At 43.0% G+C, this 19007-nt stretch overlaps 1 protein-coding gene across 1 annotated transcript in view; it reads right to left on the bottom strand.

The window, feature by feature from the left end:
- FMN2 (formin 2) overlaps positions 1–19007 on the bottom strand; it is a 246456-nt gene that overhangs the window by 170925 nt on the left and 56524 nt on the right. The window contains exon 4 of the mRNA XM_084623958.1: positions 14546–14607. Coding sequence (XP_084480084.1) covers positions 14546–14607 — 62 coding nt within the window. The remainder of the gene's footprint in view (positions 1–14545; positions 14608–19007) is intronic.

Raw genomic sequence — 19007 nt, 5'->3', positions numbered from 1 at the left:
TGTTCTATACAATGGCAAGAGGGGCAAAGCCATGATGGAGAAATCAACAATCCCCAAAACTGTGGGTAACAAAACTCACTTTTCTCTAACCCTGCCTTGCCTCTCCTAACAATTCAACTATTGAGAAGCAACTGTGCCCTCATTCAGTTAATCTGCTGAATTTTTTTAAACATCTGTTCGGTCAAAAAATGCTTTTTTTGAAACTGAATAATTTTTCATTGTTTGTTTCCCACCCCTCCTTGGTTTTTTTTTTTTAAATAGTGGACAAATGGAAAAAGGGAGGGAAAAGAAAAGAAAAATTGAGTCCACTATTTGTACTCCAATTATCTCTATTAAATGGCCAGAAATGGTTCTAGATGGGCATCAGGTTTGTATAATTTTTGGTGGTGGTGGTGCCCAGACTGGGTCCAATTCCTGCCGCCCCCCCCCCACACACACCTGCCTAAGGCTCTGGGAGGGAGTTTGGGTGCTGGGTGCAAGCTCTGGGCTGGGGGTTGGGGTGCAGGCTCAGGTAGGGAGTTTGGGTGCTGGAGGGGTGAGGGTTTGGGCTTTGGGATGGAATTTGGCTGTGGGCTCTGGGCTGGAGCAGGGGGTTGGGGTGTGGGAGGGGGGCGGCGCTTACCTAGGGTGGCTCCCAAAAGCAAACCGCACACCCCTCTGACAGCCCCAGGTGGTGGTCTCCACGCATCACTGCCCACAGGCACCACCCCTGCAGTTCCCATTGGCCACAGTTCCCAATCAATGGGAGCTGTGGAGTCGTTGCTCAGGGCAGGGCAGCATGTGGAGACCCCCGCTCCCCCTTTGGGGCTGCAGGGATGTGCCAGCCACTTCCGGGAGTGGTGCAGAACGAGGGTGGGCAACAAGGTAGAGCTCTCAAAAGATTTAAAGTCTTCGGAGTTTTTATTTTTTAGGACTTAGTTTATTCTTAAACTTTGAGAAATGTTCCAATTCCCATTTAGGTCTTAGTCGGGTTACACACACTAGATGCTGTTGTTTTTTCCAAGGCTACAGTGCTAACCCACACACTATTGTCTGAATCAGATAAATATATATTTATTCACATTGAGAAGTACCTTAAGAGTTCTGCTGGGAAACACCTGCAAATTCTCTGCACTTCTCATGTTAAGATACATAATTGCCATCTAGTGGCTGAAAAGGGACACTTCAGGATGCTGGCCCCCCTTATTTCTGACTTGTCTGTATTACTTGCTTTTATTTTTCCATTTAAGGCCCCTTACAAATCCTGGCATTAGCAGAAACCAATAGATCAATTGCAACATTCAGGTACTGACAACATGGGAGAAGAAGTAATCTCTCATCGACTGCTGTTTTCCAATCCCCAATTTTCTTGGGGAATCAGCTTGTGGAAGTAAAAGATTCTAAAGGGGCATCTTTAACGTATTCTCTTAAAAAGTATAAAAGACAAGTTTGATCCATTTGCCTTCTAGACTTGTAAAACATGAAATATTTGCAAGAATTTCTCAACAAACTTTATAAGCTATACAGAAAATGAGACTAAAACCTGAAGAGTGGACGCTAGCCCTAATTAAGGAAATATATAGTTACTTCTGAAATTGGAAATTACTGTGAAAATAAGAGCAAGACTTTTGCTGAGTATCTAAAAATAAAGACCCAATTAGATACATTCTATAACATCCTGAGATTATACTTTAGGAAGGTTAGATCCATCTTTACAGACAGATCTTCAGTGATGGACATAAACTGAACATCCAGCCAGAGAACCTTAAGGCCCACACTAGATATTAATCCAGATAGTTGCCATCTGCAAGGAGGCTACCTGCCTGGCTATGATGCTGCTGTTGTTGCTAGCTAAGCGAGGGCTTTGGATTTCAATCATTCCTGTGAATCTTCCAGTAGCGGCTGTTGTTGGGTCTGTGCAATCCACCGAGTCACATTGAGTGCTTCTTTCCTTTCTGTCAATTTTTGACTAAGCAGGGCAGTTGTTATTAAATCTAAAAAGAAAGCTGTACACCTGGGTATAAATACTCACGCTCCCACAGCCCCAGGGTTGAGTAGACCAACTTTGACATAATCTATTTGATCTAAAGTTAGAGTGTAAACATCTGTATTTTTTTTTAGCAAAACTTGGCTTTATTCTGTTCATGAGGAAGGCAAAACGGGGTTTAATAGTTAAAAACACAACACTAAAGTTACAGTGTCTCACTCGGCAGAGTACAGAGCAATTGGAGGTAATCATTTCCAGGTTGGGATTGATGGACATTGGCATGGTGCTGTGGAGAAGCTTGAATTGCTACTGGGCTGCCTGTGGCACAGCTGTAGATCTGTTGTTTTAGTTTCTAGGGCTCTTTAGTTCACACCTAAACACCATATTTGTGGGAAGCAGAGTTGTGGAGGGTGCGCTGCAGCACCCCCATGTTTTGCGCCTGGCATCCCGGCCACCAGCCGCCAGCCCCATGCCTGTGGCTCCATACCCACCCCAGCTGTGACTACATCCTCCTTACCCCTATCCATGTCCCCCCTCCCGGAGCCATGGTCCTACTCCCCGCCCCAGCTCTAGGGGGTGGTGTGGGGGCACAGACAGGGCTAAGAGGGGTGCAGCTCAGCATTGCCAAGCCAAAAACTGTTCCAGAGCCACTGAGAAACACTATTTTTGGAAAAGTAAAATCCTTTCAATCTCCGAATGCCAAATCTAGCTCCATTTGTTGAGGACACAGAAGAGGTACTTGCTCTGAAAGACCTCATCGGTAAGGCTGTTGCAACCGTTAGATCAGCAATGGAATATTTTCTTTCCAAAAAGACAGCCGGTCTCACTCCATCCTTAGTCCAGTACCAGACGATTAAATCTAGGTGACCACTCTGAGCATGGCTTTTATACCTTGCTTCCAGGGGAATATTCTGCAATCTACACAGTAGTAACCATGCTTTCTGAGGGGACAAACTGTCCCAATAGATATGCTGGTGGTTTCCACACACACACACTCCCGTCTCCACTTACCAGAGGTATCCATGCAAGGAGTGAAGGGAGCAGGAACCTCTTGGTGTCTCCTGGTTGAGCAGCTGAATGAGGAACATGATTAGAAGTCAAGCAAGCGGCTTAAAAAGAGCCACTAGTCACATAGTGCTTTCCCACTTCATCCTCCCTGATTGGGAGAGTTTCTGCAGTGAGCACAAGAGTCTGGTAAACCCATCTATGCATGTGCGCACACATACACACACACACACACACACACACGCCCCTCTCCTCTCCTCCAGTCTCTGCTGGACTCTCTAGCTGCTTATCCACTCACCGACAGCACATCACCCATCTTATGAGAGACAATCATACAGGGGCAGCTGTGGGGGCATCCATTGAGTTTATTTTCCTCACCATCTTTGTTGCTGGTCACACGCAGCTGGAACTGTTTCCCTCCCCAGAGAGATCTTCCATCAGCCGCAGGGGCTGATCCCACAAGTGGGGAACCTCTACTCAGCAGACATAACCCATCCTCAAACAAGCTGTTCAATCCAATGACCATCCTTCCCTGAATTTCAAGGGACTGTTTTGGCCAGACTAAAGAATATGTTTCTTGACAAAAAGCTATTTGGATATAAACTTATAGGAGTGCTAAAGAAATCCCTTGCCATTTACAACTGTTTTGTGGATCACTTCTTCAAATACAGTGATGACATGCTAACCTTTCAAGATGTCAGAAGTTTGTTTTTTTAAGTCTCAAGATCTGAAGCTTCTGTTTGCCACAGTGCTACAACTCTTAACTTTTTTTCCCTTAGTCACTTGTTGCTACCAAAGGTTGGTGCAAAGTATTATAAACAAGACTCCTCATCTGAGCCAGGAAGAATGTGCATCCTCAGTGCACTATATTCTGGGGAGATGCTCCATAAATCAGATTTATAATCTTTTAAAGTAGTAAAAGGTTACTGCATGGGGCAAAATGCGTCAGATAATGTGAGATCATCAAAGCTATGTTTTTTATTGATATTGCTGGAAAATGCATCAATAGATTTGTATTTCATGATCTGTCTTTAGAATCCAAGAACTGCCAAAATTATTTTATAGTTTAGCTAGTAGTACTTGGGAAAGTACACTATGTCCCAAAAGGATCTATAATTTTGATTGAGGGATAATTTGTTAGTTGGGATAGAGATGGACCAAATGAGTCAATAACAGAGTCAGAAATTCTAAGGCACAGGAAATTCAAAAGTTCTTGATGACCAAGTATTTAGTTGTGAAGGCAGTTTAATACTTAATGCAAAGTCATTCCACCTCCTGAAATAGGTTAACTTAGGATAAATCATCTTCAACAAAATGATTCATTCCATTTGGGTGGTCACCTTTAAATAAAATGCCCTGCCCCATAAGATTACGTTTATGTGATATTCTAGATAAGCACTCAACTTGTGTCTAATGGAGAATTATCAAAATATTTAGAAAGAGTTAAGTTATCATTTTTAGACTATAAAGGACCAAAAGGTTGTTTTCGGGGGTGGGGTGCAGGGGGTGGCTAAGTATCAAATATCTACTGTCTTTAAGATATGGGTTGACCCATTGTAGAGCAAAAACCAGACTTATATACAATGGTGTTGCAATTATAAGACACCTTCCTTTCTGCTACCAGTAGCAGAATAGTTTGGAAAAAAGTGAGTGGTCTATATTTTTCTACAGAAACGAAAGTCACATGAGATCTGCCTGTCCGCGCATCCCCCATCAATTCTGCCCTTGTGATTTGCTCCCTCCAGCCCCCCAATCAATTCTGTCCCCCATCTGTTCTCTCGACCCAAGCTTCATTCTACTCCTTCTACACCTCCTGGGGCTCTTCTCCTGCCTCTCCCCAGTCCCAGAGGAGTGGGGAGCTGCAATGCAGTTCTCTCCCCCCCATCCCACGCCAGGGGTTGCAAAGGGGAGGCAGGGATCCCTTGTTCACAGGAGGGAAGCAAGCAGAGCAACTATGAGCTGCTGCACTCTTTTTGCTCCCTCTCCCTGCTCCCCTACGAATGATGTCTGCTCCTGAGGGGAGGAAGTAAAGAGCTCTGCCTCCTTCCCACAGCAGCTCCAATTGGCTGCTCTAGCCCAGGAGGCAGGGAAATGGAGAGAGCAGTCAATCAGAAGTTTCTCCCAGGCAAAACTGAAACACATGCTTGTCTGCAACCTAGCTCAAGTTGTAGACATGTTTTTTGTCGGGTCTGTGACCCCTTTTGACTAGATACACTTCATGCACTGGTGAGCAGTGCTGCTGAGAGGAAAGTGGCAGCCAGAAGGGAAGAAGTGTGGTGCCTGGACAGAAGCTATCTTGCTATCTCTGGATTTAGCCCTGGGGTTGGAGTTCCTGAAGTAGAATGCTCTGAAACTCTCCTCTTCCCTCATTAATATAAAATCTTATACCTCCTAGTGGCAAAGCATGGTGGAAAAATTGGGTAGAGATTGTAGTATAAAAAAATAGCTCTTTTTGTCCAGACTGGGGAGAACTTGTAGACAGATCTTCATGGAAACAGAAAGAGCAAAGGGCTCTGAAAATCCACTAGAGCAGGTTTCTTTTATTGGTACTATATTTGTTATCTTCACTATATAAATATCTTTACCATTTTTGAGAGAGAGATCGCTTTAGATAGGTGAACTCCAGTCTTAAGAGAACTTTTAAAGCTAAAAAGTTAGAAAATATACTGTAGGGACTAAACCCTGAACAGGCAGGGAAATGGACCAGATGGCCTAAAAAGGCTTTTCCATATCTACCTTCCACAAATCCTTCACAAGTTTCCTAAATGGTTTTAGTTGAGGAGCATCCTGCTTCATTTAGAGATCTTAGTCACCTACAAGCTATTATACGTTATTTTAAATTGCCAGTTTTATGCCGCAATTATACCAGTTAGTCTATGTGCTCATATCAGACATAGCTGATTATGCTCTATGATATCTAGGTATTGCTTTTGCCAGAAAAATAGTCTACAAGAAGCCTTAGTTTCACACTGTTGTCAATTTCACATCAAGGCTTCTTTCTTTGTTAAGTCAGAGAAGAAGAAAAAAAATCTACTTAGCTGACTTTAGGCTGGGGACATAATCAGTACAAGAAAAAGGGGTCAGAGCCCAGATGGGAACACTCCTCATTGTATCTCCATACAAGTTCCTTAGACTGAAGTATGCCTTTATATGAAGGGTGGGATCCCTTCTAGAAGGATTTATCTGGATACAAGGATGATGAGGGGGAAAAAAAAGGGGGAGGAGGGTCCTTTTTCCTCCTTCCTTGATATTAAACAAAAAGGAAAATATACTAAAGTATGTTCCACTGTTTAGAATAGTTAGCAACTTCACAGAAAGTTTGGAAACCTTGATGACAAATTTGGGAAAGTAAAATGAAAGTTGATATTTGACCTATACACATATACTCTATTCCAACTTTCAAAATAAACCACAATGGAGAACAGAAGAGCATGATGGAATCTATAAGGACTTACTTTTCACACATGATGGAATCTATAAGGATTTAGTCATCTGGATGACCCTACCCAGACAAGCCTTTATCTATGCTACTTCCAGAAGAGGAAGCTACTCTGTGACAGAGAGTCATGGAAGATGGAAGAAGACACCATTACCGTCAGCCGAAGTTACGGCTGACTGATAGAGACCAAGAGCTCGAAAAACTTACTAAATTAAATGTAATAAAAATATGTTTGAATAACAAAAGGATCCTGGGTTGAGATTTTCAAAGCCAGCTAGGGGATTCATCACATAACTCATTAACTTCAAAGGGAGTTGTGTGGCTAAATGCTGTAGTCAGCTTTGAAAGTCTCAGACCCAGTAAACATTACATTAAAGGCCTGATCACATGGCCCTTTTACAATCAGTGAGAATTTGGACAGTGAGGGGACATGGGATCAAGCAACAGTCCAAAATGATACAGAAGATAAAACCTTCATTACCACGCTTGCTAAAATTAAACAAAATATATTAAATAAAATAATGAGCAGAGAAAATAGAAGGAAAGATGACATAGGAGAGACATTTCATTATTCAGATACATACATGTTTCCATGTAAAATTCAAGTCTTGAAATGCTGGGAATATGGGAGTACAGTAAATCAGAAAGAAAGAATGACCAGACTGGACCTGAATTTTCAGTTATATGACATGTTTTAAAGAATATAAAAAAAATGTACTACCCATACTGAAAGAAATCCATTTTTATACTTCGGTTCTAAGACCTCAAATTTATTAGTCTCTATTATCCGGTCTTCAATTTTAGGAAGGGTGGGGTTCTATTCATACTACAGCAGTTTTCTGACCATCAGCATTTAATTAGCCAGTTTCTTTTAGATTTATTTCTGAACAGAAGAGTTGGGGAAATATTTGAAGTCACATTCCAAAAGCTACAGAATACCACATTTTCCACAGTAAATGTAACAATCCACCATGATTGTTTCTTGTTTCCGACAATTCCTAATGGTCTAATTGCAGTAAACTGGTTCTTTACTTTTCTATTAGTAACAAAACACAAGCACATCTCCATTAAACCGGAATTCTTTGGTACAGTAAAGTTCCTTAGTTCTTTTTGTTGTGCTTCATTTTAATGACAAGTGGATCAAGTAGTAGGATAACTAAAATAAGGGATAATGAGTAAATTTTCCAACAGGTTTTGGACTTTTTTTTTTGGTTAAATGTTTCTTGAAAAACAGATTCAGCTGTAGGTACAAATCAAATACAGCCTATAATTGGAATAATTTTCTAATGATTTATTGGGATTGAGAACAATAATTGCCTTTCAGAAGATGTGGGGAAAATAATCTATTAAAATGTGCATGACTTGAAGTAAGAATAAAGGTTACCTGAGACTAAGATATTTTACCACCATTCCACCCTGTAGCTGTATTACAACTCATTCCATTCATAGCTTCCATAATTCAAATCTTAATTATGGAAAGTGAACAACATTTAAATAGATACATTCTAGTGTTTCATCATTCACTTGTTTCTTCTGGTATACCAATATTCTTCATAAATATCCTTCCTTTATCAAAATATACCAGTTCATTTTTAGCAGAGATGGTTGAACCAAATAGTTATTAAAAAAAAAAAAAGACTTGAAACTTTGCCCACTCCCTGTTCCAAACCAGTTTTCTTCCTCACCAATCCTCCCAAAGATTCATGCTCTTTTATTCATGACTCTCCATATAGTGTAATTTAGTCAGTCTTCTGGCCTAACCTTATTGAATGAAGTATCTTAGGAGTGTTTTGAATTAAAATGCAAATGTTTATGTATTATTGAGGGGCTGTATGTAACATCTCCAGCGGGCAGACATGATCAATGTAATCCCTGGGAAGTGTTACGGGCTTCAAAGGATTACCTAAAGCAATGTACCACTCAAGGATGGACTTCTGGAATAAAAGTTAAGTGGATTTCCCAGGCAATCTCTAGGGCAAAGATTCCAGCCTTTTGAAGCTTTGCCCTGAGGGGACCGTTGTCTGCTGATAACTTGTTACATGAGGACAAGACCAGAGGCCCCAGCTGTATAAAGGAGTGACTCTCAGATTCATGCATGTGCTTATTATGAGCCAAGGCAGTTATGAACGTACAACCACAGAAAAAAATCTTGATGGTGTTTGAAGGACTGTTCATGTGCCAGAGCCTTTGGAATTAGGGGTGGTCTCTGGTAAGATTATTAGCATGCATGTAGGTTGTTTTAATAGGTTTTCTCTAATGTTTTCACCTTAATAATAAATGTTTGCATAGAATGGGCAGTGTGGTAACTTAACTGTGGGCAATTACGCTGGTAATAGCTTCTGGAGATAAAGTAAAGCAGGCCTGCTAAGGCAGTCTGACTTGCTGGGGAACTCACAGTGTTGGCAGGGAATTATGAAGCCCAGAAAAAACCTGGTCAGAAGGGAGAGAGATGTGTCTCTCTGCTCAAGAGAGGTGACAGCCAGGAGGAGCCAGGAGCCTAGATGCGTGCCTTTGCTGGACCACAGGGAGGCAACACAGGTGCAGCTGTCCAGAACTGTGACAGAGTGATCTGAGAATTCAACATACTCAGGTCCAACAAAGGGGCCTGTGCAACCCCCCTGAGCTCAAGGGGAGAGACTGAATCTGCTGATAACTGTGCCTAGCATCAAGGCTTGGAGGCGTACAGATCTCAGGAAGGAGGAGCTTTTAGGAAGAGACTATTTTGAGAAGCTTGGGAGACTGGGATGGAGGAGACTGTACTGGGTTTATTTTATGTTAATAAACCAGTTCCCAAGAAGAGGAGTTACTGACATAAACCTCTGTGGATTATTCCCGGGAACTTGTGAAGGGGAAATTGAGACAGGGCACCGTAGAGCAACGCGTAACCAGCAGGAGCTGCTGCAGGCAAGCCCAACCTTTTACACGCCCCAAGTTAGCTCACTTCATATCCTCACTATAATTTATTACAGAATGCATCACCAATGCTGAATCATTAACTGAAGGTTCCAGTTTTACTTATGCTGATCAACTGCCATCCATACACAATTTCTTGAATTCCTTGTGTTCTATTGTTTCCTATAGATCCTGATACACGCTGCACTGGACTAACTCCGCTTACTTTGAAAATCAGTGGTTAAAATACCATTGCCTTCAATGGTATTTGAGTTAAGCCATTTGAGAGTGCTTTTGAAAATCCCATCCACTGTACCATACATTTGATACTCCTGAGGGCATTTTGTGCCAAAAAAATAAAAATTCTGCAAATTTTATTTGCCAAATAAATGTGGAGGCTCCAGCATGGCATTGGGGAGCACAGGCCATTGGCTGCACAGAGGTGGGAGGTCACTGTGAAGCTCCCCTCACCCCAGACACAGACTCAGTGGTGAGGTTGCACTTAACCCTGATACAGCATAAGTCCTGGGCCTGCCCCAGAAACACCCCCCCCCCGCCATGCCAGATGCACGAGGTGTGTGCAGGCTGGCTCAGCAAGGCAGGATCCAAATGTGGAAGGGCTTAAAGGCCGGGGGGGGAGGGTGTCCAGGTGTGGGTTGAGAGGGTTCTGTGTGGGGCAATCTAGGTGCGGACGGCTCAGTGGCGGATCTGGATGCACAGGGGATAGTTTCAGGGTTATGGGTGCAACAGTAATGCAGGGGGTCTAGGTGAAGCTGGTTGGGGCTTGGGGGGGTCTGGATGGGAGCAGGGAGGTCTGGGTGTAGGGGACTCAGAGGGGTGGGGATCTGGGTGTGGGTGTCTTGTGGTGGTGCAGGGGGAGTGGGACTCATTGTGGGGGGGGGTTCTGAATGTGGGGGGTGGGGATCAGTGGAAGAGTCTGGGTATGAGGGGTTCTGGATGCACAGGGGTTGGGTGGATAGGGCAGCAGCTCCCTGTACAAGGATCTCTCACCCTGCAGCTGAGGAGTGATGGGTGCAGGAAGTGGGGGGGCGGGGGGGGAGTTTGCGGAGCTTCCTGCAGCTCTGGGAGAAATAGGAGGGAGGGTCTGACATGGCCCTGCATGCCGTGCAGGGAAAGAGGAAGTCCCATCCCCCCCCAGCCCAGCCAGGACTAGCAGCTGAGCGCAGTGCAGGGTATGGAGCTGGGTCTTCCCCAGTCCCACCCCCCCCTGCACCACCATAATTTACCTCTTTGCCAGCTGCCCCGGACCCCCAAAACATACTGTTGGGGGGGGTTTCATGACCGCTCTTGTGACTTCCCCTTGCTTCCCCATCAGAAAATCATTTTTCTTCAGAGAAGCAAAGAAGTCTGTGGGGGGACATAAATTCTGTGCATGCACAGTGGTGCAGAATTCTCCCAGGAGTAATTGAGTCTTGGTAGATTAAATATTTAACCAAAACTTTGACTACTGCCCTAACATAGAATCATAGAATATCAGGGTTGGAAGGGACCCCAGAAGGTCATCTAGTCCAACCCCCTGCTCGAAGCAGGACCAATTTCCAGTTAGATCATCCCAGCCAGGGCTTTGTCAAGCCTGACCTTCAAAACCTCTAAGGAAGGAGATTCTACCACCTCCCTAGGTAACGCATTCCAGTGTTTCACCACCCTCTTAGTGAAAAAGTTTTTCCTAATATCCAATCTAAACCTCCCCCACTGCAACTTGAGACCATTACTCCTCGTTCTGTCATCTGCTACCATTGAGAACAGTCTAGAGCCATCCTCTTTGGAACCCCCTTTCAGGTAGTTGAAAGCAGCAATCAAATCCCCCCTCATTCTTCTCTTCTGCAGGCTAAATAATCCCAGCTCCCTCAGCCTCTCCTCATAACTCATGTTTTCCAGACCCCTAATCATTTTTGTTGCCCTTCGCTGGACTCTCTCCAATTTATCCACGTCCTTCTTGTAGTGTGGGGCCCAAAACTGGACACAGTACTCCAGATGAGGCCTCACCAATGTCGAATAGAGGGGAACGATCACGTCCCTCGATCTGCTCGCTATGCCCCTACTTATACATCCCAAAATGCCATTGGCCTTCTTGGCAACAAGGGCACACTGCTGACTCATATCCAGCATCTCGTCCACTGTCACCCCTAGGTCCTTTTCCGCAGAACTGCTGCCTAGCCATTCGGTCCCTAGTCTGTAGCTGTGCATTGGGTTCTTCCGTCCTAAGTGCAGGACCCTGCACTTATCCTTATTGAACCTCATCAGATTTCTTTTGGCCCAATCCTCCAATTTGTCTAGGTCCCTCTGTATCCTATCCCTCCCCTCCAGCGTATCTACCACTCCTCCCAGTTTAGTATCATCCGCAAATTTGCTGAGAGTGCAATCCACACCATCCTCCAGATCATTTATGAAGATATTGAACAAAACCGGCCCCAGGACCGACCCTTGGGGCACTCCACTTGACACCGGCTGCCAACTAGACATGGAGCCATTGATCACTCCCCCTTGAGCCCGACAATCTAGCCAACTTTCTACCCACCTTATAGTGCATTCATCCAGCCCATACTTCCTTAACTTGCTGACAAGAATACTGTGGGAGACCGTGTCAAAAGCTTTGCTAAAGTCAAGAAACAATACATCCACTGCTTTCCCTTCATCCACAGAACCAGTAATCTCATCATAAAAGGCGATTAGATTAGTCAGGCATGACCTTCCCTTGGTGAATCCATGCTGGCTGTTCCTGATCACTTTCCTCTCATGCAAGTGCTTCAGGATTGATTCTTTGAGGACCTGCTCCATGATTTTTCCAGGGACTGAGGTGAGGCTGACTGGCCTGTAGTTCCCAGGATCCTCCTTCTTCCCTTTTTTAAAGATTGGCACTACATTAGCCTTTTTCCAGTCATCCGGGACTTCCCCGGTTCGCCACGAGTTTTCAAAGATAATGGCCAATGGCTCTGCAATCACAGCTGCCAATTCCTTCAGCACTCTCGGATGCAACTCGTCCGGCCCCATGGACTTGTGCACGTCCAGCTTTTCTAAATAGTCCCTAACCACCTCTATCTCCACAGAGGGCTGGCCATCTCTTCCCCATTTTGTGATGCCCAGCACAGCAGTCTGGGAGCTGACCTTGTTAGTGAAAACAGAGGCAAAAAAAGCATTGAGTACATTAGCTTTTTCCACATCCTCTGTCACTAGGTTGCCTCCCTCATTCAGTAAGGGGCCCACACTTTCCTTGGCTTTCTTCTTGTTGCCAACATACCTGAAGAAACCCTTCTTGTTACTCTTGACATCTCTGGCTAGCTGCAGCTCCAGGTGCGATTTGGCCCTCCTGATATCATTCCTACATGCCCGAGCAATATTTTTATACTCTTCCCTGGTCATATGTCCAACCTTCCACTTCTTGTAAGCTTCTTTTTTATGTTTAAGATCCGCTAGGATTTCACCATTAAGCCAAGCTGGTCGCCTGCCATATTTACTATTCTTTCGACTCATCGGGATGGTTTGTCCCTGTAACCTCAACAGGGATTCCTTGAAATACAGCCAGCTCTCCTGGACTCCTTTCCCCTTCAAGTTAGTCCCCCAGGGGATCCTGGCCATCCGTTCCCTGAGGGAGTCGAAGTCTGCTTTCCTGAAGTCCAGGGTCCGTATCCTGCTGCTTACTTTTCTTCCCTGCGTCAGGATCCTGAACTCAACCAACTCATGGTCACTGCCTCCCAGATTCCCATCCACTTTTGCTTCCCCCACTAATTCTACCCAGTTTGTGAGCAGCAGGTCAAGAAAAGCGCCCCCCCCTAGTTGGCTCCTCTAGCACTTGCGCCAGGAAATTGTCCCCTACGCTTTCCAAATGCTAAATTAAACCTATGACCCATTGCTTTTCCATGTAGTAACTGAAACAAAGGTGACACTTTCACAAACGTGAATGCTAAGAACCAATTTAGGATGGGGAGACGAGGAATAGGAGGAAGATGAGGTATACGTTTAAAAGTAATAATGGGAGTTTGGCAGAGTAGAGACAAAAGAAGTGGAACAAAAAGTCTGCTGCTTCCCACTAAAATTCCTCATGCATTTAAGAATATAAACATTTATTCATATATTCCTGGAAAATCATGCAATTGCCTTCAAACAAAAAAAATGAAATTCTCCAAGCTGGAGGGTGGAGTCAGTGATTGAGTTTCTGGTCTTTAGTCTCTCACACTGTCACACTCCCTTGCCCCTCTTCTCCTCTCCCCCTCCCTCCTTGTTTCACCCCATATATTTGTTTTATAGTGAAATAATATCTTCACTATTTTTCATGCAGTCTTCTGTTAGGATGAACATTAAAGTTACCTTTGAAAATCTGGACTTAGTGTGATTTTGGGTGCCTCAGTTTTTGGTACCCAAACTCAATACATACCTTCTGATTTCAGAAAGTGCTGGGCACCTAACCTCATAAGGTCTCTTTAACATGTCTCAAGGTGAGCATCCAAAATTGCTCATCATTATTATAAACTTAGCCTACGAGCTACTGTGCTGTGAAGTTGACCTTTGTCAATGTTAACCCTGAGGGACAGTTTATATCTTCAGCTTCATTCACCCAGTCATAAAGCCAACATATGTATTTGACTTCTATTCTCAAGTTTTCCATCAAAAACCACCATTGAATTTCTCCATTATGGTCATAAACTGCCACTTAATGGATTTTGTTTTAAACTAACATTCTCAAGGGGCAAAGCCAGAGCTTCAAACAAATAATGACATGATGATGCACCATTCACACTGCTGAGTTTTGCACATGCCATCTGACTACAACATGAATTCAGGAGAGTCACTGACCGAGGAGCCTGCAAGGAAATAGTATTTTCTAAATGGTTATTGTGCACTGGGTACTGTTCATCTGAGGAAAAGCCACACAGGTACAGATTAATCAATTCTAAGGCCAGCAAGAACCATTGTGATAATCTAGTCTGACCTCCTGCATATCATAGGTCAGTAATACAGGTCCATAGAAACTACCTGTCAAAGGAATCATTTGCAGTCAGTAGATAGCCAAGAGTCTCTTCATGTAAATATACAATCTGGACTATGTGTCAATATTTTGAAACAACAAATTTAGAAAGAAAAAACACATTTCTAAAGATTTGCACCACCTATTCAGGCTACAGAAACATGAGAATTACTTCCAAAGGGGCTAACACATTAGCTTCCAAATCATATTACAAAAGAAGTGTAACACATACTGGTTACATCTCCAGCCAAGGTCTTACCTGTACCCGCTGAACATCCTCTATGTATTGTTTCTGTGTTTCCAAGATAGTTGCTTCAAACTCTGGATTGAAAAGAAAATACAGATTCAGAACATTTTCAAGAGAAGTTTCATTCAACATGAACATAACATAAGAATGGCCATACTGGGTCAGACCAAAGGCCCATCTAGCCCATCTTCTGACAGTGGCCAATGCCCCAGAGGGAATGAACAGAAGGACAGGTAATCATCAAGTAATCCATCCCCTTTCACCCATTCCCAGCTTCTGGCAAACAGAGGCTAGGAACACCATCCCCGCCCATCCTGGCTAATAACCACTGATGGACATATTCTCCATGAATTTATCAAGTTCTTTTTTGAACCTTGTTATAGTCTTGGCCTTCACAACATCCTCTGGCAAGGAGTTCCACAGGTTGACTGTGCACTGTGTGAAGAAATACTTCCTTTTGTTTGTTTTAAATCTGCTGCCTATTAATTTCATTTGGTGACCCCTAGTTCACGTGTTATGAGAAGGAGTAAACAACACCTCCTTATTTACTTTCTCATAGATTCATAGATACCAAGGTAAAAAGGGACCACTATGATCATCCAGTCCAACCCCCTGCACAACGCAGGCCACAAAATCTCACCCACACCAATTATGAATTTATAGACCTCTATCATATCCCCCCTCCCCCAGTTGTCTCTTTTCCAAGTTGAAAAGTCCCAGCCGTATTAATCTCTCCTCAGATGGAAGCTGTTCCATACCCCTAATAATTTTCTATTACCTTTTCCAATTCCAATACATCTTTTTTAAGGTGGGGTGACCATATCTGCACACAGTATTCAAGATGTGGACATACCATGGATTTATATAGAGGCAATATATTTTATGTCTTATTTTCTATCCCTTTCCTAATGATTCCCAACATCATTAGCTTTTTTGACTGCCACTGCACTTTGAGTGCAGATGGTGCTTAATCTTTCAGAATACAAGTTAAAGGGACCATAGCGGGGTGGATTTTTTCAAAAAATAAGAATTGTTTTTATTTTTAAATGAATTCAATAGTTTTTATACATAATCACAGTCTTCCTCCTTTCAGGCTATATAGCATTCACTAAGCCCCACCATTAGTTAAAGGGTATCATCTTAAATGGTTTATAAATAAACTTCACTGTCATCATCAAAAATTTATCTTTCCCTTTGTCAGAAATATTTACCGAGAGCATAGACAACCCTCCCATAGAATACCCCCCAGGAAGCTTAGGATGAATAAAACTCCCTGGAAAGCCCCCACACTTTGTTTTAACATATTATCCCATTAAGAGGTTGGTCTAGCCACCTGTGGAATAGCCAGCAACTCTCCTCAAACTCTATAGATCCTAGGTGATCACAGGAGACCAGGGAAATCCCACACATACAGAAAACTTGTGTTTTTTGGTGACCTCTGCCACGCCTCTCAACACCCCGCCCCGAAAGTCTCCCCCACACATTCACTCTCACTTTCAGGCTTCCTTCATACAATATCATCTTGGAAGCCCCCTTTTAAAAGGTGGGTCCTAAGTATTGGGGCAGCATGGAAAAGTTAAAGGTTAATGTGACCTGATACTACATTAAATTCCCACCCCCCTTTACCATGGGGCTTTTGACAGTGGAGAGAAATATAATGGAACCTTCACTCCATCCCTGCCCACAGGTTTCCCCATCCCTAGTGGCTCTGCAGGGTCTTGTACAGGGGAGAGAACAGTGCTGTGAAAGTGGTTGACCTGAACTGCACCGAACCAGGGGGACCTCCACACCCAGGATTTCCCCCTAAAACCTGGACGTTGGAGAATGGATTGGATTGCGTTCCCTCTGGACAAAGAACCTGTCCTCCCGTCCCAGAATTAATTCACCATCCAACACCACTGTAGGAAATTTGCAATAAAAAAAAAAGTTTCAGAAGTGTAATGCCATGTGCTACCTGCCAAACTGAAAAGTTAAAGCAGTAATCAGTTTTCATATCTAGCAGTAGCCACTGTCATGGTTTCTGCACTAAGAATCAGGAGAAAACCCAATGGGAACAATTACGAGCACTGCTTTGCTAATCTATGCCTTTAAAGCAAAGAGTCATTTTGTTCCAATGTAATATAGCTTTAAATAGAACCACTGCTCACCAACAGTCATCACTGTGGCACTGAAAGAAAATATCAGAGAAATTAAGAACATTTCTGTTTCTTTTCCCTGGCAAATGAACATTAAAATATTCTGCTAGTAAGAAGTAGATTCTCTTTCTTATTTTAAAGACAGGGTAATCATTGATCATTAGCTTTTCAAGAGCTGCCTTTTAATAAAAACATTTAAGTCAAACTTAAAATAGTGACTGTTGGTCAAGTCAAAAAAGTTAAGTGAAAACTTTGATTCTGGTAATATCATTTGTTTCAGTCAGAAACACATACTGTACATTCCAGCTTTGTTTATACGACGCAGTATCTGATTGCATGCTGGATAAAAGAAATTACAGATTGTGCTGGCAAGGATGGATACATGCAGCAACCAGTGCACATACTGTACTTGAAAGCAATTTGCTGAATCTTTGGAGAGAATAATGAAGATTTTCTATTTTTATTTAATTGTTGATGACAAATGCTCTTGTGGTTAAAGTACAGGATTGTGAGTCAAGAGCTCTGGCTTGCAATTTCCACTTTCCAGACTTCGTGTTTGACCTTAAGCAACCTCCCCATACAACAACCTCAGTTTCCCATCATGATATGCTAATATCTGCCTACTTGGCAGGGGTGTGGTCAGGGTTTGCTCATTTATATCTGTAAAATATTGTGACATGGTGCTATGAATAGTCAAAGTATACTCAACAATTTAGTCAGTCAGGTTCCACTTTGCTCCCAGCAAGGCAACCAAACTATTTCTTTGATCTGTGCATAAAGAATGGAGGAAACAAATCATTTTGACATCTCTCAGGAGCAGCACTGAACAGTGAACCCACCTGTGGGCTATGACCATCAGTATGCTAGCTCCAAGACATGCTCTCCTCATACACCACCATGACAATTCACAAGCTACAGTACCAGTGGTGGTTATGTTTCAAGGCTACCAGGTAAGTACTTAAAATCTGAAGCTTCTTTCCCTTCAAGAGCCATGGCATTCTCCTTCTAGTGATGGACAAAATAAGCATGGCCATTTTTTAGAGCTATCTGCAGCCTTTGATAACAGTGACCATGGGGTTTTGTTGACCTAACTACAGACCCTGGCAGAGCAGGTTCTACACTTTGATCTTAAAAGAGACCCCAGAAGGTGGTATTTGGTAACTCGTCATCTACCCCTAGGGTTCTCTCTTGCATTCTCATGATGTTTCACAAAGTTTTCTTCTGTCATACCTCATGAGGCTGCCAGGGGAGATAATGAGACAGCAGGTGCTGAAGATCCAATGTTATGCTTATAAAACACAGCTTTAAGTCTCTTTCATCAGTTAGATCTGTGCATTTCCCCAGTGCCTGGTTAAGTACGGATCCAGATTAGATGAAGATGATGTTACTGCTTGTTTGGGGATAGGGAAGTATCAAGTCTGCCCCATTATTAACCATGCTTCAGCAATGAGGTTTGCAAGCTAAGGATATTTGTGAATCCCTGCTTGACCAGAAATGCCCTTTTTCATCTGCTCTTGAAAACTATTGTGACCATTTTCCAAGGATGCAGATGTTCCTACCATCCTACATTAAATTATAGATGCACTTTTAAAAAATAAATTATAAACATATATCAATACCTTTATTATAATTTCTTCTGGGGGGTTCCCCAACACAAAAGGAGTAAACATACATTTCCTGACTCTCCTATGCATTTCTCCTTAAACTGATCTAGAGTTTTATTTATAATTTGCATTGCATTAGCCACTATTCCTTCAAATTTGTTAAAAATTTCATAATGTGATGCTATAAACCCTGCTGAGGTGCTAATTCTATGTTGCTTTATATTTCTCTTTGTTTTCCATATTTTTAAACATACTCATAGTACCAGCACTTACCAATGGCACACACTATGTTTCAGTCCATGTATGTAGCATAAGAGTTTTCAACCACAAAACATTTTTCTGCTAAGTTATCAACAGCACTGGCTGGTCTTTAACCTATGCACTACCCTGTTATCTAGCAGTATGTCTAAATTACAATTAGACTGCTGCTGCTGGACTGTGCCAGCTGATTTGGGCTCAGGCTAAGGGCCTGTTTAATTGAGGTGTCATAGATATTCAGGCTCAGGCTGGAACCCAGGCTCTAGGACTCACCCCTTAGCCTGAGCACCGCAAGCCTGAGTCAGCTAGCACAGGCTGGCTTGGGTTTTTAATTGTAGTGTAGATCTGAACTAATGAGCTAAGGTTAATGTTCTTAGGTTTGCTGGAGTCCGGACATTCTCAATAGCTTCTCCCACTGGTCTGAGAAAGTCCAAGTCATTTGACTTTCAAAGCAAACTGCAGGCCTCTTCTTTTAGA

This window comes from Lepidochelys olivacea (assembly GCF_965140295.1).
Source record: "Lepidochelys olivacea isolate rLepOli2 genome assembly, chromosome: 3".
Taxonomy (NCBI): Eukaryota; Metazoa; Chordata; order Testudines; family Cheloniidae; genus Lepidochelys; species Lepidochelys olivacea.
Note: the sequence above shows the minus strand (reverse complement) of the source record. Positions and strands in the feature narration are given on the sequence as shown.